Below are 24,802 nucleotides of genomic sequence, written 5' to 3'. Positions count from 1 at the left end.
CCTGGTTGAGAATCAAACCCAGTGCCCTATGAACTGCAGTCCTTAATATTGGCCAATAAGCCAAGGGGCCAGACAAAGAAATAAGTAGGGCTTTTAGGTAGAACTCAAGTACAAAAGGAGAAAAGGAACCCAGTGGGTCAATATATAAGTAATGGAAAGAAATGAACAGGTGGCAAAATATAGCAAGGTTTATCATACTGATGAAGGTGAGAAGCGGAAACAAGTTCGTGTGGGCTGAGAAGAAATGGACGTAGAAGAATTGGGATTGATGAGGGAAGCTCATATGTTGGTCCGACTTCATTATTTCACGTGCTTCTTCATATCTTTGTTGTTGTTTAAATACATATCTTTACTGTTTCTAGTACATTTGAAATTTGTCAGAAATTTCTCCTAAACATGAACTGTGTTCATATTTTAACATAACATCTGTCAAACTGAACTGCATACTTTCAGGTCCTGACATGCCGATAAGGAAGCTTATCGATTTAAAAGAAGAGGAGCATGAAAAGTGTGTGATTATTGGCACTCTTTTTAAACACCAAGAATTAAAGCCCAGTATTCTGAAAGAAATCTCTGAAGAAGTAAGTATGCATGAACTAGGCCTAACTAGACTTTTATTCTCTCACCCTGATTTTGTTAACAAAAGAGGATTAACTTGTGCAGGGCTTTGAAATGCCAATCAAATCAGATGCTTAGCATAGGAAATTAATTGTTAGCCTAAAGGCTGGTTGTACAGGTTCTGATAAACTAGATGTTAGCTACACTGGTGATAAACTACTGTTGGGGGTGGGGGTTAAATACCTGGGCACTAATGGCTTGCATACTGCAACCTATGTGTAAGCTTTAGGTAGCTATTAGGAGTTAAAACACTGATATGCACAAGGGTTTGCTCTACTGATTTTCAGCAAATTGTTGCTTTCAATTGAAGTCACAAGTATGAAACTCATTTCGATCAACTTACGTGCTTCAACGTAAGTGGTTAAGAGACAGCATGATGTAACTGCCCCAGTCTGGGAATCAAATCTGTTGGCAAGTCTTGTGTTAAATTACAAGGGCATATGATAATTGAAAACAAAATAATTGATTCTGTGATATAGTGTCTAGAGGCGCGCGGCTGTGAGCTTGCATCCGGGAGATAGTAGGTTCGAATCCCGTGGTTTCCCATTTTCATACCAGGCAAATGCTGGGGCTGTACCTTAATTAAGGCCACGGCCGCTTCCTTCCAACTCCTAGGCCTTTCCTATCCCATCGTCGCCATAAGACCTATCTGTGTCGGTGCGACGTAAAGCCCCTAGCAAAAAAAAAAAAAGTTCTGAGCTCTGTAAATTCATGAAGCAGGATGCTACCCTACTTGCACATAGTCCAAGTGAGGATCTCTCCTCTAACGGGTTATGGACCACCGGTGGATTGTATAGTCCTAGCCGCCTGAGCACAAGGAGGGTCATGCCTCAGAATATGTCCAAGATGCCCACTCCCATTCCATAGCAACTGGTATCCCGACTCTCAAGACCACTTACTAGGCCACTCAGCTGTTGCCCATGGTTCACGAACTAGGACGTGACTACAGTAACCCACAAACATGAACCACTACAGTAGATTATACTAAAAAATGTCATTTTTAAAAATAAATCTCGTACGAAAGGTTCAGGTTTTCTAAACACAGATATGATATTTTATGTAAAAATTCCTCATAGTTTTAGAGATATTTGCATTTTACTGACTGCTTGCACATTGTGATGGGCATGGCTACATAGCAATGGATGCAAATGTAGAGCGCCAGACGGTTGTGTGGTTTTTCTTTTCGTCAATTTCTTATATCACTTGCTGCATGGTTAGTATACACGTAGGCCATGCCTGTATCCTTGGCTTGTTTCCAAGGTTTCTGTTGTGTACTCCTTGGCGGTAGTAGCAGTTTGTTTTGAAACTTTCCACGTACTTCTGTTAAATTGTGTTGTGAATTGTGATCATAATGCCTAAGAAGGGGAACATTGCAAGACGGAAAAAGGGGAGCTTTGCTGGAAATCGCTTTTCTAATGAAGAGAGAGCTGATAATGGCAATGTTCTTATTGACGTAACCAGTAGGCCTAGTGCATCAGCCAGGAAACTTGGGCCAGAGCTTAGGTCACCTGTCATTGATGCTAAGGATACTGACAGTGTGTCGTATAGTATTACAGATTTTTCTTCTTTAGCGGATAATATAGGTGTACATTTGTGTTGCAAATTGTGTCATGGAAATGTGAAATTAACTGGAAGTAATATATATGAGTTACTGAGAAGATTTCTAAAAGGGAGAAACCAAAATGCAAATCAGTCATTCAACTGTAAAGTTTGGTCCATTTGTCCCAAAACATCATGCAATGGTAATAAAATTGTTCAAATAGCAACCTACAGTGCAGTGGCCAGTTTTAATGATGGAGCTGGCAGGAGTCTACAAGTACTGAAGGCACTGGGAATTGAAGTTGGGAAGAATACTGTGGAAGCTTTGAGCAAGTTTGACAAGGTATGTGTAGATTCAGCTGAAAAAAACTAAAAAAACCCCTCAACTTTGGAGGCTAGAAGGACTAGGCGAAGACTCGGACTGGAAGAACAATCCAAGAACATCCAGACAGAGGGTATAACATATGGCAGTGGAGCCTTCTAAGGTAAATGGTGACTAGACCTGTGTGTGACAACTTTATATGCGACTAGCTGATGTACCCGTGCTTCTCAGATTCTCAGAAAGATTGTCTTTGTGGTTTTCCTAACTACAGTTAACTTAGGCCATTAAAAAAAGTCAGTAGGAATGTAAGGATTAAAAGCAATGTTATCATATAAATACTCGCTCAAATAAAAAAACGCACATTTTCTCACTTTTAATGAACAGTACTACGATGCCGATCTAACAGTCCAAAGTTTCAGTGCTGGAATGACCAGGCCGCAGACAGCCGTGAACACTCACCTGCCATTGTTACCTTTCTTCTTCTTGTCGTTTGGGCCTACTGAGGACCATGGGGCTCGTTTCGACTCCTTGTATGGGAATTCTGTTTTTTCTTCGCCCAGAAAGCTTTCATCTGGCTGTGTGCTTTTTTCCTTTCCTCGGTCCACTTCGATCGGGTGGTGCCTGTACTCTGTCTGCTGGTGAGAGACTCTGGAAAGACACCTTAAAAAGTCAACTGCCGGAATAATACACGATCCTGTATGGTTTGTTCTAAAATCCCCAGCTGTTCTAAGTCGGACTTCACTGTGGTGATCCATTTATTTTTGGACGCTTTCTCTCTGCCTGTAGTGGTAAAGATCTTGCTGGTAAGTCTGTACGTACTCATATGAGTCAAATGCCCATAGAAAGGCAATCGCCTCTTCCTCATAGATGTAACTATGTCTTCTTGATGATCATAGATCTCATTGTTGTGCCTTATCCTGTAAGGATTGAATAGCTCGAATGCTATGATGAACTAGCTTGTTACGTACCAGTAGTATAAGAAAATTTATGAACCGGAGGAATGGCATGCTTAAGAAGAATGTTATCTAACTCCCCAGCTACTTCCCGCCAATATTCAGGCAGGCTGTTATACTTGGTACGACAGGGCGAGTTGGCCATGCGGTTAGGGGCGCGCAGCTGTGAGTTTGCATCCGGGAGGTAGTGGGTTAGAAAACCACTGTCGACAGCCCTGAAGATGGTTTTTCGTGGTCTCCCATTTTCACACCAGGCAAATGCTGGGGCTCTACCGTACTTAACGCCAGGGCTGCTTCCTTTCTGCTCCTAGCCCTTTCCTATCCTATCGTCGCCATAATACCTATCTGTGTCGGTGCAACGTAAAGCAAACTTTAAAATACTCGGTATACATCAGTAATCCCATCTATTGGACATGACTGGCAACAGAAGACACAAAGCACATCACAACAAACAATGGTCAATGCAATGTTATTGTTGTTTAATGTTATGAGCTTTCTGTATTGTAGGCCTTCACATTTAGTTTTCTTTGGACTCTGTGATATTAGGGCTTTTTACAAAATTATTTATAGCGTAGACTGCATTATTCCCCGACTTTACATAACGATTTTCATTAACCCATATTCTCGTGGCTTTGCGCTGACATGGACTTAGCAACAAATATCCAAATTCATGAATATCTCTCTTATCATAGCCGGTACGGTAAAAATGTATGACATAAATGATCAGAAATTTAATACTATTTAACTTTAGTAATGTAGTATTTGTCGATAGGACCACTGACAACACAAATATTTGAGAATTAAATTTTAGGCCTTCCCCTAAACTACCATTCCACTCAGTGTGAATAAAATTATTTATGGCCTAGATTGTAGCAACTTATTTCCCGACTTAACATACCAATATACAAATATTTGAGAATTAAATTTTAGGCATTCCCCTAAACTACTATTTCTCTCAGAGTGAATAAGATTATTTATAGCCTCGATTGTAGCGACTTATTCCCGGACACTACATACCGATTTTCATTAAATTATCTTCACCAGTTTTCTCGTGATGCGTGTACATACATACAGACAGACAGAAATTACGGAAAATTAAAAAGTGCATGTCATTGCTACTATGTACATGACTGATACAGAAATACCATTCATTTCATAAATATAAATATAGATGTCCTGAAAACTTATTTTTTTCAAACAAGAAATGTAATGTCACAAGAACCATTTGTCTTATCTAGATGAAACTTTGCACAGTTGGTCAAATAGGAATTCTATAGAGGATGAACTAAAATAATGGAACTGAGACAAAATTTAGGCTTAATATAATGATATGAACAGGTCATAAAGATGTCAAAATTATATGTATATTTTTTTTAAATCTGCCAAATTAATTTGAAAGCATTTAGAGATTTTATCTTAGTCCATCCTCTATAATATTCTCTCAGTTTCAATTCAAAAGAAAGAACACAACCTTTAAGCTCATATTTAAAGAGTTATCATGTTTTTTGTCATATCATGTGGTTAATAATTTTATCAAAATTTATTAATTATTAATGTGTATACTTTACATTAAATTTTGATTTGTACTATATCAAACAATACTTTAGGATGTTATATATCATATTAATTTTCAATGTCCTATTTGAAATAATGTAGGAAATAGTCATATTTTTGTCAAGTGGTAACTAAACATGGCATAACTAGTGTATGACCCCCTTAAGTGCTTAAGGTGGTACGCATTGTTCATTTTACAAGATGCAGTGGTTAAAATCATGAAAGAAAACTCTCTCTCTCTGTTACCAGAATTATAGATGAATGAATTCCTATGCCTTAAACTTCAAAAGGTGCATTTAGGAGCTAATTATTAAAGTAGGCAATTTCAAATTAGGACCACACAGAGAAGTATGCACACATTTCAAGATATATTCTTGGTTTAGTGTTTCAAGTTTCCCTTAAAGAAGTTATCTTCCAAAATGTCATAATCCAGAAATTAATTACTTATTCTTTTTTTCAATTTTTGTTAACAATACACATTAATGCACAACCTGAAAGCATTAATCTAGCAATCCAAGTTGTTTGAGATAATGCACATTATCTTATGAAAATGAAGGTTTTGGAAATGGCTATTGTAAAGAGTCCACAAATTTTAACAATGGTTTTGGATGGTTTTCTCTGCCTTTGCTGGCAGGACCAAGTGTTAATAATCTGTACTATATCTTATCGTAGAGCAAATTTACTTTCATTGACCTGTCTTGTCTCAGACTCATCCTTGGCTTCGACGAAATGAAAGTGACTGAGTTATGAGCGTTGGTACTAATGCTGTTCCTTATGCTGCTGGTCTCTGTTATGAGTGGTTAGTGCGCGGATTTTAGTGGTCTTGGCAGACTGATATGCAATAGCTACTTTCAACTGTGACACTCATACTTGGCAGACATCATAATACCCTGTCCACTCATATTAGCGACATTAGGTGTAGATCCTCTTTTGTTTCTAGCTCGCTGAGGAAAGCTGCGGGAAACTACATCACTCCTCATTTCCCTAGTATACCTCTTCAGTGATTCCTAGGCCTTTTATGACAGCCGAAACTGGAGCTGTTGAACATTCAACCAGCCTTTGCACAGTGCGTAATTTCAGGAATCTAGCCGGCCAAAAATCGTATCTCGGAAACGAATAGACCGATTTACATAAAACTTAGTATGTAACTGCTATTATTGGAGATAATTGTGTGGTCAATCAAGTACAAAGAACAAATTACTACGTCGGGAATAGAATTAGTAATATTTGTAATTTTAATCATTTTTCGTTATAGCTTTAAGAAATTAAATAGATGTTAATAGTGGGACATGCTGTTTAGAATGTTTAAAAACAGGTACAGGAATACATGTACTTGCCAAACAATTTATTCATTAGATGCAGTTACATCAGAATCGCTATCGTCACTGTCATTATCTCCTTTGGCAGAAGCCGATACAGGAGGCTCAGACAGTAAGTTGAGCACTTCTCGTGAAAGCGGAATAAACTTCCTCCTCCTTGATTTCCCTAAGATGGTAATATAAGGGTCCGAGTATTTGTGTTTTTGTGGAAGGTTTCCTATTATCTTTATTCCTGGTCTCCTGAGCTTCCTCTGAGAGTTGTTCATTAGGTATAATACAGTGCCTAATGGCCTCCTCTCCATGACCCAAGAGTTTGTGCAAAGTTATAGGCGTATTTTTGTAAGCACAATTGTATAGTTTCCTTTGCGTACATGCCAAATGTCACTTTATCAATGGCATATCCACACCAGAGTGTTCCTACAATGGCACGTAGATGGTTTATTAAATTTATATCTACTCCAGTAATATCCGTAGAAGTGGAAGTCTCTCTGAAGAACCTTCTAGCGATTTCCATCATTGGTATTGCTAACACTTTACTTCGGATATCAACCAATAGACGCGTTTCCTCCCTGAACTTCTGTAGTGAAGTCATCTACAGTATTTATTTATTGCATGTGTATTTTAGGCTTTAAATCAGTGCGTAAATGTATTGTGTTGAATGAGAGTTATGCGAAAAGAATACGTGTGTGATTTATTTCTTTGACATTAATACTGTGATCTTTTGTAGTCACCTGCAGTATTTATTTATTGTGTCTGTTTTCTAACTTTTGTCTGGATAAATTTATTAAATGCAATTAAATACATCCCCCGCCCCTCGAGCCCATAAAATTATTTGTCTATTTTCTCTTGCAATTTGCCTTATATTTCAGTGCTAAGGTTTCTTATGTGCGGTAGTTTACCTCTGATTCTGTACAAACCAAAAGTGGCCCCTGTAAACCCCATGTCCCCTTTAGTTCACAAAAGTAACTTGTAGCTTAGTTTCTTCAGCCTTTTGTCTTCAACTTACATATTGAATTTTACAAATTTATGTGCCGCCGTTTTCCCGTGATGGCGTTGAGCGGAGCCATTTGATATGGCAACGCTGTTGTCATAAGAGCAATACCGTTTTCTTAACATGGAATGAGCTACAGTACTGACAGGCTCGTCTTGACATTGTTGTGATGCACGTCCTTCTGCAAGGCTCATTCTCTGCTTGAACCAACTTTTATTGTACTTCAACTATTTGTCCCTTTTTCTACTATATTTTGTCCAACGTGATCGAATTTTAGCACACAAAATACTGACAGATTTCCTTATTGACTTGGACATATCCTCGGAACAATCCTAAAAGCCTAAATGTTCAGTTACAACATTCGCAATATCATCGTCCCGCTTACATTCCCTGCTGTTCCTCAACAGCTCGAAAACCGACCTCCGGGTTACGGAGTACCTGGCTTCTGAAAAAAATTAATTACTCTCATGGTCATACCTGGTCGCAGCAAAAAGTCACAGTTTTCTATTCATTAAAGTATAGATAACTCATCCAAAAGGCTTTCATTGCGGAAATCAAAGGCAATCCTTTTTGAAAATCAGCTCAAATTTGTATAATTAGATAGCGCTTGGACACCCTGTACTTGAACTTTAAGTCCATATTCCGGACAACAATATAGTCATTTTCAGAAAATGCTACATGCTATATAAAATGCATAACTTTATCTAATATAATCACATTGCAAGCTAGAGAAATATTTAGTTCTGACATCTTTACTGAGCCCTCACATAATAATAACTGCACGCTCGCCTCGCCAGAATATGATGCCCTAACGGAGGAGAGCCACTTCGGTGAGATTAGATAATAACTTTTCAATACTTAATTACTGTACTCAAGAGTCTTATAAACGCGACTAACAGAAAATGTGCACCAAATACAAGGGTTGAAAATATTATGCTTACATATGTATAAGTTATGAATTTTAGACAGACAGACAGACAGTGGTTTTTCAGGAAAATTAAATTATTGAAAAATTAAAGTCAGCCTTAGTATGACTCCATGGTTTACAGTGAACTGCACCCAAATATAAGTTAGTAGCACCTTAAATATGACGCATCAGTTGTTCAGTTTCTGGCACATTAAGGAACTATTCTTCTGAGCAGCGGGGTCTTTTCAGAATGATAATACTTAAGGGATTTTAAGTACGTAGCTGTATTAGTTAAAATGTTCACTGATTTTATCATTAATTATTTACTTTCTTTTTTCAGAATCAACTTATTCCTCAGCCGCAACGTACACAGTTTGTCGACGAGCATGACCAGTTGATTTTGGAAGATGAGCAACAAAGAATTCACCTTGTGGGGTCCATAGACGTTCACTCATCCGTTACTGGTATTGTTTCCGCTGTACTAGGTCGGGATACTGGCAGTGGCAGATTTGAAGTTGAAGATCATTGTTTTGCTTCCTTACCTGAACCTGTTGAGAGACCTCTTCCTATACAGGAGAACAGGTAAATTTATGGGTATCTAATATTTTGAATATAATTTAACTGAAGAATGAAAGTCTAATTAAAATTGTAACAACATTGATGTCATTTCCTGTGGCCACTCCTCCTCCCTGGTATCCTGTGTCATGGAGTGCCATCAGGGCTGCCAACAATTAGTTACCATATACTTTACTCCCTGCATGAGCCATAAGTTGTCTGCAAGAAGTAGAGGGGACAAGAGCTGCTCCAAGCTTGCATTCACCTCACTGCTTGCTCTCTGCTGCTGCCTGCTCTCTGGCTAGCCACAACAACAAAATTGCATAATTTCAGGAACAATTATGTCAATTCATAGGCAATGGCCCGCTATCCTTAATCACCTCCCTCTACTTCATTTGTGGTGATGCAACATCTGATGAGAGAATATCTCAAGATCCAGACCAACAGACAGTTACCTATTCATGATGATGTTAACTGTCTAAATTAACTTGTATTTTGTTTTTCAGATACCATCCACTTATACTTTTGCCACACCCACTAGTGGTATTGCATTTACTTCTTCTAATAAAAGAAATGAATATAAATCAGAATACTTTTATGGTAAGAAGGATCTAGGAAAGGTTTTTATTCTCCTCCCCGAAGGGGAGAGACGGGCCAACTAGAAGGTAACGCCTTCTCTCTGGCCAGGAGATTTGGCAGGTTTGGAGATTTGAAGGAGTTAGGAGGTGGATGGGGAGGTTTGAATCGATGAAGGAGTTGGGTAGGGGTTTTGGCCTCTTGACTAAGTGCTTTATTGATTTTTCAAATGGCACAATTTGTCATTACATGATTTTACAATTTTTGATTCATATTTAGCATTTTCTAGATTACATTTTTCGGTTTACAATTTTCTCTTCCCTTTGTTTTACAGTATGGTTATGATTTTGGTTTTGCAATTTTGCTTTGTTACAATGTATGGTTACATTTTTCCAATTTAGAATTTACATTGTTCCATAGGTGTTACAATATGAGGATATAGGGCCTAGCTTTACAATTTTTAATTTATAATTTTGCAATTTACTCTGTTTCCTTTTATTAGGATTTGATGTGAGTTACAGGTGGTTTTTTTTTTTAATTAAGAAAAATTGGGTGTTAAGGTTATATATACAGCAAAAAAATTACATGAATAATGGTGTTTTTCAGATTACATGGAATATTTACAATGTTTTACAGATATAAGAAGGAAGAAGCTGCAACACCATTGGATTCATATGTGGTCAGATCAACACCAGTGCAGAAGTAGTTTTTGGACGTGAACTTGATTTTTTTTTTTGCTAGGAGCTTTACGTCGCACCGACACAGATAGGTCTTATGGCGATGATGGGATAGGAAAGACCTAGGAGTTGGAAGGAAGCGGCCGTGGCCTTAATTAAGGTACAGCCCCAGCATTTGCCTGGTGTGAAAATGGGAAACCACGGAAAACCATCTTCAGGGCTGCCGATAGTGGGATTCGAACCTACTATCTCCCGGATGCAAGCTCACAGCCGCGCGCCTCTACGCGCACGGCCAACTCGCCCGGTGTGAACTTGTTTTGCCCATTTCTGGTTCTTCTGTGAGCTGGGTATTCTCCCACTATTTCTAGTATGCTTTTGCCTGTTCTACCTGAGCGTTAAAGTCGCCTAGTAGAATTTTAATGTTATTATCAGGGATTATTGATGTCGCTGATTCTATCTCCTCCCAGAAGTTGTCAACCTTTTGACAGTTGGCCTGATTATCATCGTTGATTAGGACGTGTTCATTAATGAGTACCTACTTCTTATTTGATCATTTGATTGTTAGTAGTAACAGTCATCCATTTGGGGACTGGAAGTCTATAACTGAATTTAGAATGTTCTTGTTGATTGCAAATGGTGTGCCTAGGTATGGAGTGTTCTTTTGTGCAAATCTCGCCGTTCAGGATTTTGTAGTAGTCTGATTCCATTGCAATATTGTCCGTGAAGCGAGTTTTCTGAAGGGATTAGGAATTTTGTTGGTCCATTATGTCTGTTAGCTGTTAGAATTTCTGCATTTTTAAAAGCAAATTTATGTTAGTGTGCTGAAAAAATGTTTTTGTTATGCTTTAATTTTGGTGTATTAGAATTGGATGTGTGTGTGTGATTCCAAGGTGTTTCCTAGAGGCTCTGATTCAGTTATGCATGCCAGCTTTGGCTATCCAGAGTCTGGTGGCCCAAGTGTGCTGTTCATGGCAGTGGTGGATTTCACTTTTAGGCTACCACCTGGAGTAGTTTCTGAAAGAAGTGTTCATGCAAGTTTTTAAATTTTTTTAAAAATCTTGTGGCACACATTGAAAGTATTTATAATTGTATATTGTACCAGGAAAAGTCAAAGGAAAAGGGGCATGAGACTTAACTAAGGGGTGTTCAGTTCTTAGGAACAGGTACAGAGAGTGGTATTCGCAGTGCTAAGTAATAGATGGAACTTTAAAATTTCAGGTTTATGCAGCTTGTAAATAGAATGAATAATTCCTCTATTATTTCGAATTTGAAAATAGAAAATCAAATTTAAATATCTTCTGTTGAATTTAATGTTGCCCGACTCCAGCAATATCATACATTTTCAATGAATGTTTGTAATAAATGAAATTCAAAATTAATAATTCCTTTCATCAAGTTCAGAGAGTTCGTCTTGAGAAATAACGCCAAATATTATGTGAAAATAAATATCACTTCACTTCGAGAATGAATAATCCTATAGTCTCTCTAAAATGTTATCATTTCAAAATTCCTACAGTCTCTATAAAGTTATCACTTCGAAATTCCTACAGTCTCTTTATAAAGTTAACACTTGAGAATGTAAAAGAACGTAAAGTTAAACTTCTTGCAAAGTCCAGTGTTGTGTTCTATTTTATAAGTACTGTCCAACATTTGGAAATATTGTGTGAATTATGTGACTTCCAATCAGCAATGTTAATTTGTTGAAAATGAAGAAATCACTGTCTTAAAGTTCAATCTTTGAGAAAAAGTTGATTCTGTTGTAAGATTGATGGTAAAGCACTTATATCACCTGATTAGTCTTGGAACTGGAAAATGCTGTTCAGTGAACAGCATTTGGAACTCCTTTGCAACCGATGTCGTGATGTCGACCATAGTACCACCTACCATCTCCAGCGATGTACCACATTAAGTCCCACGTCGACTTGATCATCAGGTTGATACAGTGAAAAAGGCACTCTGTCAGGGTTTCTGGTGTCACTAATGAATTTCGTGAACACAAGAATGTTCAACTGACTGTGTGGGTTACGAGCGTCAAATTGGCACGATTTTACTTAGTGCAGTTGTTAAGTCACTAGTAGAAAGTAATTATTGCTTGGAAGCTCAGTTCGAAACACACTTTATCGTACACAGTTTATACTATTTATACACGTAATTCAAAGTTTGTTCAGTGTATAACAAATGTTTGGATTCTAATTGAATAAGAGTTCAAATGACTATCATGCTACGAAGTGTAAAATGTTGTTCACTCGCGATACAAGTCTGGTTTAGTTCAAACTTTTCTAAATATTCATCGCACACGAATTAAAGAGATATTATGGATTATTTCCATTAAATAAAGTTAGTATTCAGCTAAATTGTCGTAAAATAGCCTTAATGTTCCCTCAGTTATTCACTATAACAGTTCAAAGTAAATCACGTTTGAGTGTTAGCACAAGACTAAGTGAAGTCGTTCACTTTCTAGCGCAAAAAAAAAATACTAAGTTTGTGAATCGTGGAAATATTATAAGTTCTGAAATAGCACCGTAAAATGTTTAAGTTCATCTCGAAGCTCTGGAAATTTTCTAAGTTCCGAAATACTATACAACTTTTACAAGTACAACGAAAATGTTATTGAAGATATTACGTGACAAGATTACTGCGTTCGACTCTTGCAGACCAGAATGACAGTATGACAGTCTGTCAGCTGTGAGTTGCAAGTTGTAACTGAATATGCATTGCTGGACCCTGTCCTTTTATACGGACTGTCGAGGTCAGCTGTTTCTCCTTGTTGAAAAATGCAGTTTCTTTGTAGCTGAATAACTTGAAAATCCCTAGACCCATTTTCATGAAATTATGGCATGTTAACTTTCAGATAATGAGGTACACGATGATATATGTCAGTTTTCAATATCTCAAAGGGTTTTGAAGTTAGTGAAATCTTTCTGGTATATTCTAGAGTGTCAGGTGAAGTTCATGTGATAGTTGCGTCATTCGCATACTTGCAGCTGGTGACGTATCTTGCTCGTTGCTCGCAGGTCTGTGCCTTACCATTACCTCGTGTACTCTACACATACGTTCGAGTCGTCCCGTTGCAAATATTAATGTAACCAAAACTATGTTCCAGCCCATAGGCATTTCCTGGTACAATATCAAGATTAGAGATGTATTAGAGTGCTTGTGTTGTTCTGAGGAAAAAATCTCTTAGTTCACCATTGGAAGATTTTCATGGGCATTCTTGAACTATGTGCCTGGCATTCAGCCCTTCATTGCCACAGTTGCAACTTGGTGAAAGTCTTTTTCTCCACTTGTTCAGGAGATCCCCACACAGACTGTGGTTGGTCCAAATTCGTTTCATTTGCAGTCAGATATTTCTAGACTGAGCAAACCCACCTTTCAAGCAACAAGCAACAACACGGACGCACGATTTGAAACTCACTCCTCCTTCCCCTCCACGCTCCACCCCTCCGTTACAGCATCAATACTACACTAGGAGTAGCAAGCTTAGTCGTTCAGACACAACCGGAACAATTGGTCCCAGCTAACGTCAACAAGACAAGTAAGTTCATGTGATAATCACTCACTCTGCACTTATTATCATATTGGATTCCACTTTCATCATTCAATCAATCAATCAATCAATACTGATCTGCATTTAGGGCAGTCGCCCAGGTGGCAGATTCCCTATCTGTTGCTTTCCTAGCCTTTTCCGAAATGATTTCAAAGAAATTGGAAATTTATTGAACATCTCCCTTGGTAAGTTATTCCAATCCCTAAATCCCCTTCCTATAAATGAATATTTGCCCCAGTTTGTCCTCTTGAATTCCAACTTTATCTTCATATTGTGATCTTTCCTACTTTTATAGACGCCATTCAAACCTATTCGTCTACTAATGTCATTCCACGCCATCTCTCCGCTGACAGCTCGGAACATACCACTTAGTCGAGCAGCTCTTCTTCTTTCTCTCAATTCTTCCCAACCCAAACATTGCAACATTTTTGTAACCCGTTTTTTTCTCTTATCTAGTTACAGACAACTCATATTCCTCCCAATGTTGAACAATGCACCAATGGGAAGTTAATCAACAAGAATGACGTAATATTCCAAAAAAATTTATCCGAACAGCAATAGTTTCCAACATACATGCTTCAGCCTTAATACATAACCATGCTTCTTTCTAAGGGAATATTCAAACTGATTCATACCCTAACATGAACGACTTTAACCAAGGTTCCGGTTTTGTAACAATACTTACGACTCAGGCGACCATAACAATTGAAGAAACCCCAACTCACGCAGTGATAGATCTCTAGTCAGTACAATTTGAGAAACCCCAATTCACGCTGTGATCAGTCCAGTCTACAATTTGGATGTCTAGTCATTATAAAATAAATTCATTCATTGTTCGTAAAATCTGGCAAAGTAATGTACATATTGTACATATTGTAAACTATGTAAAAAGCATAAGACCATTGTATTTAGTATTAAGTTAAGTTTACTATTTAGTTCCGATGTTTATAGTTTTAATTCTTGACCTTAAGATTTAGTATTAGGCTGAAGATGCTCATAACTAGGGCGAAACATGTCCCTAACTGGTGTTTTTAATTCATGTAGAATTTAATCACTAAAAATATATATTTGTATTGAAAAGGTGGACACAATAATTTTAATCTTGAAAGTGTTTTACTTATTTATTTATTTATTTATTTATCGTGTCAGAAGTACAAAGTAAGAGGAACCAAACACCATCAAGAAGTGTTTTAGCACAGTCAGTTTTTGACATGTTGTTGCAGATGACGTCATGCCCGTAGACGAAAACCTTGCGATGACTGATGAATGCGACAGACAGCAGGCAAAGACTGCAACGTAAGCTTTGATGTTCATAAATATAGAATGTGATGAAAGTGTTGTGGTCTGTCAGCGTATGACGACTGACAAAATTCCTGATCACAGACAGCATATAACCGACAGGAAGAAAGTGAAGAAGAGGATGAACCAGAACCCAAACCAGAGCCTACACTTTCATAAGCGATAGAAATAACTTCAAAATGAGATTAGTTTTACAAGGTGCATTCAAGTTCTAAGGCCTCCGATTTTTTTTCTAACTAACTACTCACCCGAAAACGATGAAACTGGCGTTACTTCTAGACATAATCGCCCTGCAGACGTACACATTTTTCACAACGTTGACGCCATGATTCCATGGCAGCGGCGAAGGCTTCTTTAGGAGTCTGTTTTGACCACTGGAAAATCGCTGAGGCAATAGCAGCACGGCTGGTGAATGTGCGGCCACGGAGAGTGTCTTTCATTGTTGGAAAAAGCCAAAAGTCACTAGGAGCCAGGTCAGGTGAGGTGAGTAGGGAGCATGAGGAATCACTTCAAAGTTGTTTTCAGGAAGAAACGTTTGCGTAACGTCCGTCAGCATTCGTGGCACCCACCTGCATGACACTTTTCGCATTTTCAGGTCGTCATGCAGGATTGTGCACACAGAACCCACGGAAATGCCAACACTGGAGGCGATCTGTTCAACAGTCGTTCGGCGATCCCCCAAAACACTTCTCTCCACTTTCTCGATCATGTCGTCAGACCGGCTTGTGCGAGCCCGAGGTTGTTTCGGCTTGTTGTCACACGATGTTCTGCCTTCATTAAACTGTCGCACCCACGAACTCACCTTCGACACATCCATAACTCCATCACCACATGTCTCCTTCAACTGTCGATGAATTTCAATTGGTGTCACACCACGCAAATTCAAAAAACGAATGATTGCACGCTGTTCAAGTAAGGAAAACGTCGCCATTTTAAGTATCTAAAACAGTTCTCATTCTCGCGGCTGGCGCTAAAATTCCATCTGTCGTATAGTGCTGCCATCTCTGTGACGTTTTGACAATGAACGCGGGCTCATTTTAAAACAATGCACATGTTTCTATTTCTTTCCAATCTGGAGAAAAAAAATCGGAGGCCTTAGAACTTGAATGCACATCGTATTACTACAGTCGCAACATAAACATAGGTTATCAACAACTTACACGGGGAATAAATAACAACATAAAAATGAAAATAGATTACTGTACCTCTACACTATAATGTATTCCAAAATAAATAAATACCACAGATTTGAAAAATATATCCAGAGTGGACTGCCTTTTATTTTGTACAAGTTTACATAGAACTGAATCCATCTTTATCATTAAAACCATGTAATCATCATCAACAACAAAACTTGTGACATATTGTCACACTGTGTCAGTTATTTCTATCGCTTATGAAAGTGTAGGCTCTGGTTTGGGTTCTGGTTCATCCTCTTCTTCACTTTCTTCCTGTCGGTTATATGCTGTCTGTGATCAGGAATTTTGTCAGTCGTCATACGCTGACAGACCACAACACTTTCATCACATTCTATATTTATGAACATCAAAGCTTACGTTGCAGTCTTTGCCTGCTGTCTGTCGCATTCATCAGTCATCGCAAGGTTTTCGTCTACGGGCATGACGTCATCTGCAACAACATGTCAAAAACTGACTGTGCTAAAACACTTCTTGATGGTGTTTGGTTCCTCTGAATCCTAGGCAGATTTACAAAATGTATCGCTTCCAGTACTGTTGTTTTCCTTGTACTGGTTTGAGGAGATGTCAACCACTTCTGAACAAGCCGCTTCCTACATTTTTTTTCGCACATTTGATGATGCCCTGATCAAACGGCTGCAGGTGACTAATGCAGTTAGCCGGAAAAAGTCAGTTTTCATGTTCTGTAGATACAGTGTCAGTGGAATGTGCTGCACATTGTACAGTGTTGATTGAACCACTTGAATAATATGCTTTCTGGTTCAGTAAACTGCAAACGTTTCCTTTTGCCGCTCACCCCTTCTTCAAATGCACATTCTATTTCTTTTCTTTTGCCAAGAATCATGTTCAGTGTTCTACTTTCATGCTATATCTACACATTTCATTTGAGAATTTCAGTCCATGTCTTGAATATATTTCAACTTGTCATCATTTGTTATCTGTCATATTTTCTTCTTATGCATTATGAAAAACACAATGAAATAGGTCATAACAACACACTGAGTAAACTTCCCACACTATTGAAATACACAAGCACGAGCAAATAGGTAAGCAAACTTGCACCATGCCAATGAGATGCTCCTGAATACAATACAATACAATATAAAAAGTCACCAGATCTAGCAAAAGAAATTCAGACACTGACAAGAACAAAACAATCACTTGTTTGCTAGCTTAGAAGACAATACATTTCTTAAAACATTGAACTGAACAGAAAGCTATCATCTACTGTATATATGAATAATTCAAAGAACAATGTAGTGACTGGATTAAGTGAAGCTTTACAACAAAAATAGACGTAAGCCTTTAAGTTCTATCACTGCCTACATGATCGGTCTGCATTCACCACTAACCTAAATTTCTAATTTCAAACAGAAACAGTCAGCTTCCATCTATCAAGAAATTAATGATTAATGTAGTGAATGGACATAGTGCTGTGCAAAAATAAAAATAAAAAGTAAAGAAAAACAAGAAGTCAATGTGCCTACGAGAGAAAGAAAGGGAGGGAGAGACGCATCAGCTATCACTTCCTTGTTGCATCGTAGCTGAAATCAGTTCTACACCATCAAAACATGCTGAAATCTTGAACACTGTCAGGAACCATCAGAGAATAGGAAGCAATATCACATTGGTTTTTTCCCCAGATGCAGAATTTTGTAACAAACAACAACAACAACAACATTCTGCGAGTCGGAGTGTGGAATGTTAGAAGTTTGAATTGTTGTTTTAGGTTAGATAATCTGAAAAGGGAGATGGATAGATTAAAGTTAGATGTAGTTGGTGGAGAAAACTTAGGAAAGGATTCATAAGTTTTATGGGAATGAAGAGAGAAGAAAGCGGGTTATAAGGAACAGCAGTTACAAAATTTATTTGAATAATATTACGAATATAACAATAAATGATCAGAATGAAGCAAATACAACCAAATTTTACAGTTACTGTGTAAAGTTAAGTGCGTAACCTTGAGCGAGATAGCCGCCGATTGTGCACAAGAAATATTAAATACAAATAAGACTATCGTTTTATTAAAGCTAGAAAGTCCAGAAGAACTGAACGAAATAGGTACACTATTTTGTAGGCTGACCAATGTCAAAACCAATAATCTAAGTTAAGATAAAAATTTGACAAAAATGCTGAAGCTAATTGAAAATTACAAGAAAAATGTTAAGTTTAAGAAAGGAGAATCAAATGACAAAAATTTACAATATATAATGGACTAGATTAGAAGTTCTTGAAGAGGTAAATTTCATAGTACTCCTTCAGGGAGAAAAAAGTTCAACAAAACTTTCATTAAGAACAATATTAAAAGCTGACGAAACTGAACCAGTCGTTAAAAAGTGTCCTTTCAAAGGAAGATCTGTAAACATTTATTGTTGTCGGTGAGCATGCAGGGATGCTGATGAGTACCACGCCGTTTAAAGCAGAGTCCAATCAGCCATTTAAAAGATATCTTTGCCATTGTGTTAAAAGTGAAAGATCTGCCACGCCAGTGGCAATCGCGGCTATGTTATCTGTTGCTTGACATGTTGGCAACCCAGAGCTGCAGCAAGTCCACGCATATGTGATGGCGAGGTGGTTGACCTTGTGGCAGAGTATGGCTGAAGGAATGCGGCTGAGTGCTTGTGGCCGAGAGCCACTGATGAATGTGTGCTAGCAAGCCAGAAGCTAGCGTTATGTAGAGGAATAGAAAGTTCTGGTGACTGCGCATGAAAAATAGCGCTGCAAAACTAACAAATAACAAAAGACTAACAAAAAATACAAAGTAATCTGAAAAAAGGTGATAACATTGCAAATAATTCAGGAAAGCTAAATAATAAATAACAAGGGATAGCCAATCAAAAGAGAGAGAACAGCAGAAGGATATATTATCGGTACCAATCAGCGTGAAAGTTGCTGACGATGTGAGTAGTCGTGTCCAGGTGATAGTAGCCAATCAAAAATCGAGAATTACCGGTAATAGCTGCAGGGTCAGCATACCCGGCGAGAAAGGAAAGCAAATAGTTTTCATTAAACCTGTGACATGAACGCACGCCATAAGGGAACTTACACTGTATCGGTGGAAAGCTACCAAAAATAGAAAACATGTTTAAGGTAATATTAATATCAATAAATAATGAATTTAATAAAAAGTGAGAGGTACCGACTATCTGGCTTCTTACTAGAACAGTGGAAAGATCTAGACAGATCTACCAGAGGTGACTAAAGGCATGAAGGAACTAGGACAAACAGAAGAGGTGACATCCAAGATTGATTACCTCTCAGAAGGATATTAAGACCACCGGGCAAGTTGGCCGTGCGGTTAGGGGCGCGCAGCTGTGAGCTTGCATCCAGGAGATACTGGGCTCAAATCCCACTGTCGGCAGCCCTGGGAATGGTTTTCCGTGGTTTCCCATTTTCACACCAGGCAAATGCTGGGGCTGTACCTTAATTAAGGCCACGACTGCTTCCTTCCTTTTCCTAGGCCTTTCCTGTCCCATCGTCGCCATAAGACCTATCCGTGTCAGTGCGACATAAAGCAAATAACAATAGACATTAGACCAGGATAAACCACCACGAAAGAAGACCAGTGCCTTCTGGTCAAAAGAGAGAAAGGAACAGCATAGCCATCTAACCATAGACATCTAACCAACCTAGCAGCCAAATTAAGGTCATGCAACAACATCATTCACAAACTTGCTGGCTCCACATGGGGAGCCTCTGCATCTACTTTGCGTACTTCAGTTATGGCGCTGGTGCTTTCCACAGCTGAGTACTGTTCTTCCGTATGGATCAACAGCTCTCATGCTAGAAAGGTGGACACGGTCCTGAATGAAACAATGCGTGTCATAAGTGGCACAGTAAAATCTACTCCTCTTTTCTGGTTGCCAGTGCTCAGCCACATAGAACCTCCTAGAATTAGAAGATTGAACAACTTGTTTAGAGAATACAGCAAGATATTAACCAATCCTGATCTCCCCATCCATGAAGATGCTAACGTCAGATTCAGCCGCCTCAAATCAAGATCTCCTCCTATTCAAACAGCACAGGAACTTGTTAGGAGGGATTTCAATCCAAAAGCAGATTGGCAACAAGAGTGGAACAGCGTAGCTCCGACTCAATGGCGGGCATTGTTCAATTATAAGAATCTTCCAGCTGGCTTTGATTTGCCCCGCAAGACATGGGTAGCCCTCAACAGAGTCCGTACTAACCACGGGAGATGTGGTTCAATGATGTTTAAATGGGGTATGAGATCTTCCCCAGCCTGTGACTGTGGTGCAGTTAAACAGACTATCGACCATATTGTCACCGAATCCATTGGAAGGGCATTCGCTGGATCTAGCCAGGACTTTGTGGTGGCTTCTGCTGAGGCCATACAATGGCTAGAGAATTTAGATCTAAATCTTTGAACCCTTTTGCTTGCATGATTGTTTTCAATGTTATGTGTATATCTTATAATTATGTATATAATGGTTTGTGCTTACTGTTCATTTATATTTAATCTTTGTATTGTTTTGTGTACGTTACCATACGCTAATAATAATAATAATAATAAGCATAGCCAGAGAATGCTAAATTACCGGGCAAACATCAAGGCCTGCTAAAACAAAAATGTTGAACATCGAGGTCCTTAGGTGGCAAATTTGGAAGAAGAAGAATCATCATCATAAGAAAGAAATATTTTATCAGAGCAGTGTTCCATTGCGTCTGGTCCAACTAAAGCACTGCTGACAGTAATGTTTTTTTTAGGCAATGAGCAGTTGATGATTTTCTTGTTAACCTATTCATCACTGGCCATTTAAATCTCCTGCTGATGCTAGGATGTTACTCAATAGGTTTTAAATTTCCTTATGCTTTAACTTGGCACATTTAATTGGTAAAAAAATTCTTTGTTGTTTTTTTGTGGTATTTTTATGAGTCTAAAACTCCAGTGATTATGAATCTCCCCTCTAGATACTTAACCTCTTAACAGGGCGTGATGAGTTAGTTCGTCTACCAGTAGTTGTTACCCAATCGGGTTATAATGAGTTAATTGTCTACAGTTTTAAAAAACTGTTACCTGCTGAGTGGGATGTGTTATCTCGTCTTTGTTCGTTAATGAGTGTATTTCTACAATCGCTTTATAGATGTCATTAGGTTCCAGACTTGCCAACATTCAATTGCATTTTCTTCTGTACATAATTGCTAAGCATACTCGTTTGGATGATGAAACTATTCTTCATTTCATTAATTCTGATGACAAGTTAGATGAGAGGATAGAGAGGATAAGACTAGTGGTGAAACTCACAATGAGCTTGCTTCTGTACCATTATAAATAGAGACTCGTTGAAGAAAACATATTTTAAAGATTGTCTTAATATACAGTAGTGCAGTATAGTACTTTACTTTTATTTTTCACTGCTTTGATTGCTATTATTGTTATAAAACAAATTAATATAGTGTAATAATAATAATAATAATAATAATAATAATAATGTACTTCATTACAACAATGGCATTGTTTTATTGGTTGTTATTTAGTGTCAGATGTAGTATCATAATATAATTGCAAGAAGTCTAATCCAATATTTAATTATGGTTTGAATTACCAAATGCGAATGAAAAGAAACCACTTTTTCCTTTGCAAATATTAAATGATCATAAATATGTCGGTCATGGCCATCTATCAACAGCTGCTAATTTCAGATAACTACCAGTCATGAGACATACCTGCCATGGTTGTTAGGTAACATTGTCTGACTATCAATCCATGCCTTAAATCACAGCCTGCATGGTTGCTAGGGTTACACTACTGTCACACATTTTGTGGTGCTAACTTCCATAATGCAAATTTTCAAATGACCGCCATCCATAAGACATATTTAATAATAAATAATGTTATTTGATTTACATCACACTAACTACTACTGAAGGTTTCCAGAGACGCCAAAGTGCCAGAATTTAGTCCTGCATGAGTTTTTATGTGCCAGTAAATCTTCTGACACGAGGCTGATGTATTTGAGCACCTTCAAATACCACCAGACTGAGCCAGGGTCAAACCTGCCAATTTGGGGTCAGAAGGCCAGCGCCTCAACTGTCTGAGCCACTCAGCCCAGCCAAGACATATTTATGTCAAAACGGGCAGGACTAGGTAACTCATCTTCTGTAAAGGCTTGCTCGCATAGTGGGTGGAACGAGTTCCTTCGTCAATCACGGAAGCGCATAATGGGCGGGAAGAGTAATGGGCGTGACGAGGTAACTCATCACCTTCGTCATGATAATGGGCTTGACGAATGAACTCGTTTTCATATAGATGGTGATTCCCATAGCGAATCTGAAATATTTGTTCCGAATGAGTAAATTTATAATACCAATATAAATGGCCCGTTATTGGACATTATAAATTTTCCAGCTAACTCATTCCTGGTTGCCAGCGTTTCGCCCTCGTGTGCTAGGCTGGGCTCATCAGTTGGTACCTAGCACACCTACCAAGACGCCAGCCAGTGCATACCATGGAGGTCACTGCATAGGCCAATTGTAGCCACCAGCAGTGCCAATGCACTATGAGACACTGTGTCTAGCACACGAGGGCGAAACGCTGGCAACCAGGAATGAGTTAGCTGGAAAATTTATAATGTCCAATAACGGGCCATTTATATTGGTATTAACTCGTTTTCAGTCAAAATATATTCCCCGCTACGAATGTTCATTCACAACTAAGTATTTATTTTCCACCTAGTCGATACAATGATTGCCTAAGGCAATTTAATGGTTAAAAGTGGTACATGTTTCGTATATTATCAGCATCTTCAGCCACATAACACTGTTTAGATGAAAAATACATAAATTGACAAAGTAATGCTTTAGAGGAAGTGTCCTTAAAATTAACATAAGATTGACAACATTAAAACAAACAAAAATCTCAAGAGAAAATATATAAATTATTTCTACAATTGAAAGCAGTCGTCAAGGAAACACTGTACAATATTCCATAGAGAATATGTCCTAATGAATATTCTTTTCTTAATAATTCATGAAAGAAAAGGTCAATTTATAAATTAAAAATTATACAATTTATAAGTAATTGTCGAAATGAAGAAATCCAGTTATCACAATGTGGCTCTAATTATTAATGCAGATGAAAATATTAGTAATTCCTTGACGACTGTTTTCAATTGTAGAAATAATTTATATATTTTCTCTTGAGATTTTTGTTTGTTTTAATGTTGTCAATCTTATGTTAATTTTAAGGACACTTCCTCTAAAGCATTACTTTGTCAATTTATGTATTTTTCATCTAAACAGTGTTATGTGGCTGAAGATGTTGATAATATACGAAACATGTACCACTTTTAACCATTAAATTGCCTTAGGCAATCATTGTATCGACAAGGTGGAAAATAAATACTTAGTTGTGAATCTATTGAAGTGCGATACGGACCATGAAGCTAATTTTATGTAACGAATGTTCATTTCAAAGTGGAAGCCCCCGGTCAAAATGTTAAAGAATAGAGACTTATTATGTCAGTATTTGAATGAATATATTTATAATTTTCTCGTAGAAGGTTATTTTTTCCAACAAAAATTTTATTGTGAGAAAATGCAACCCTTAGTTCCAAATTTGCATTCCTTAACTCCATAATACAAGTACATATGTGATAGTCATTTTCATTTCTGTCTTTCATAGTTGTTTGACAGCTCAACCCTATTAGTTCCAATAGTTCCATCTGCATTAATTCCTTTATTATTGAGAAAGCTACAAACAGTTTTTGAGAACTGTACCAATTGTCCACATATACTGTTCTACCCTGGTTTATTAGTGGGGTCATTAGTTGCATTACAGTTGAACCTGAAGTCTGAGTCTGCTGTGGTCTATACCTCTCCCCATGTACATACTGCTGTTGTACAGAAATCCAGTCCCACTCTCACTTAAATCAAAATGTTTGATTAAACCTGGCCCTTTTTTTATCCTCGAACCACTTTGCACCAAGTTGTCTTCTCACTCTTTCTGGAAGATCCTTTAACCTGTGTACTCAGATCCTGAACTTACTTCTTTCTTGAACCAGTGTCTCAGAGACTTTGTCTCAGAGATCCTCATTCACTGCAGTTGTCCATGAAGTGGTACATTCCAAGTCATGTGAAGAGCAAGAATTCTTTGAGATATTCTGGTATTAGGCTTTTGAGACTTATGACCGTGAAACATAAGACAACACTTCTTCATTACAAGTAAGAACTTTTCAAATTTAGAGTACAGTTCTGCATTTGACTTTGGGCGACATTTACCTGCATTTTTCGATGTGAGTAGAGGATCCTTCGTAGGAATTTCCTCTCTTTCATTTGTATCCTCTGTGTCTCACTGGTATGAGTAAGGGCCAAGTATTCAGCAGCATATATGACTTCAGGACATCTGTGGTGTAGTGGCAGTATTTGGCCTGCCATGAGATCGATCCGGACTGGTAAGTGGGTTGGCAGAGTTGAAAATCTGCTTCCATGCATGTACCCCAACATTTCAGGGCTTCTTTCTCTGATGCATTAAAGGAAGTTATCCTTCCAAGATACTTTGGAAAAAGAAATCGCCATGCTGAGTAGCTGAGGCTTCTGAGATCAAATTGGCTGGTGCGATCCTGGCTCAATCCGTTGGTATTTGAAGGTGCTCATACACACGAGCTTCATGTCTATAAATTTACCGGTGCATGAAAGCACTCCTGCAGGTCAAAATTCCGACACCTCAGTGTCTCCCAAAGTCATAAAAGTAGTTAGTGGGGCATAAAACTATTATTATTAAAATGAATAC

At 38.0% G+C, this 24,802-nt stretch overlaps 1 protein-coding gene across 7 annotated transcripts in view; it reads left to right on the top strand.

Annotated features, from left to right (window-relative positions):
* Nucleotides 1-24,802, top strand: part of PolD2 (DNA polymerase delta subunit 2) — a 119,338-nt gene that overhangs the window by 33,155 nt on the left and 61,381 nt on the right. For all 7 annotated transcript variants that reach the window (XR_010860176.2, XR_011018259.1, XM_068227575.1 and 4 more), the window contains exons 2-3: nucleotides 454-581; nucleotides 8,544-8,785. Coding sequence is in view for 5 of the 7 variants with exons in the window: in XM_068227575.1 (XP_068083676.1) it covers nucleotides 454-581; nucleotides 8,544-8,785 (370 nt within the window). In the remaining 2 variants the exon portion in view is untranslated. The remainder of the gene's footprint in view (nucleotides 1-453; nucleotides 582-8,543; nucleotides 8,786-24,802) is intronic.

The sequence above is a fragment of the Anabrus simplex genome, chromosome 5 (genome assembly GCF_040414725.1).
Source record: "Anabrus simplex isolate iqAnaSimp1 chromosome 5, ASM4041472v1, whole genome shotgun sequence".
NCBI lineage: Eukaryota > Metazoa > Arthropoda > Insecta > Orthoptera > Tettigoniidae > Anabrus > Anabrus simplex.
The sequence above is the reverse complement of the archived record's forward strand: the minus strand, read 5'-3'. Positions and strand labels throughout refer to the sequence as shown.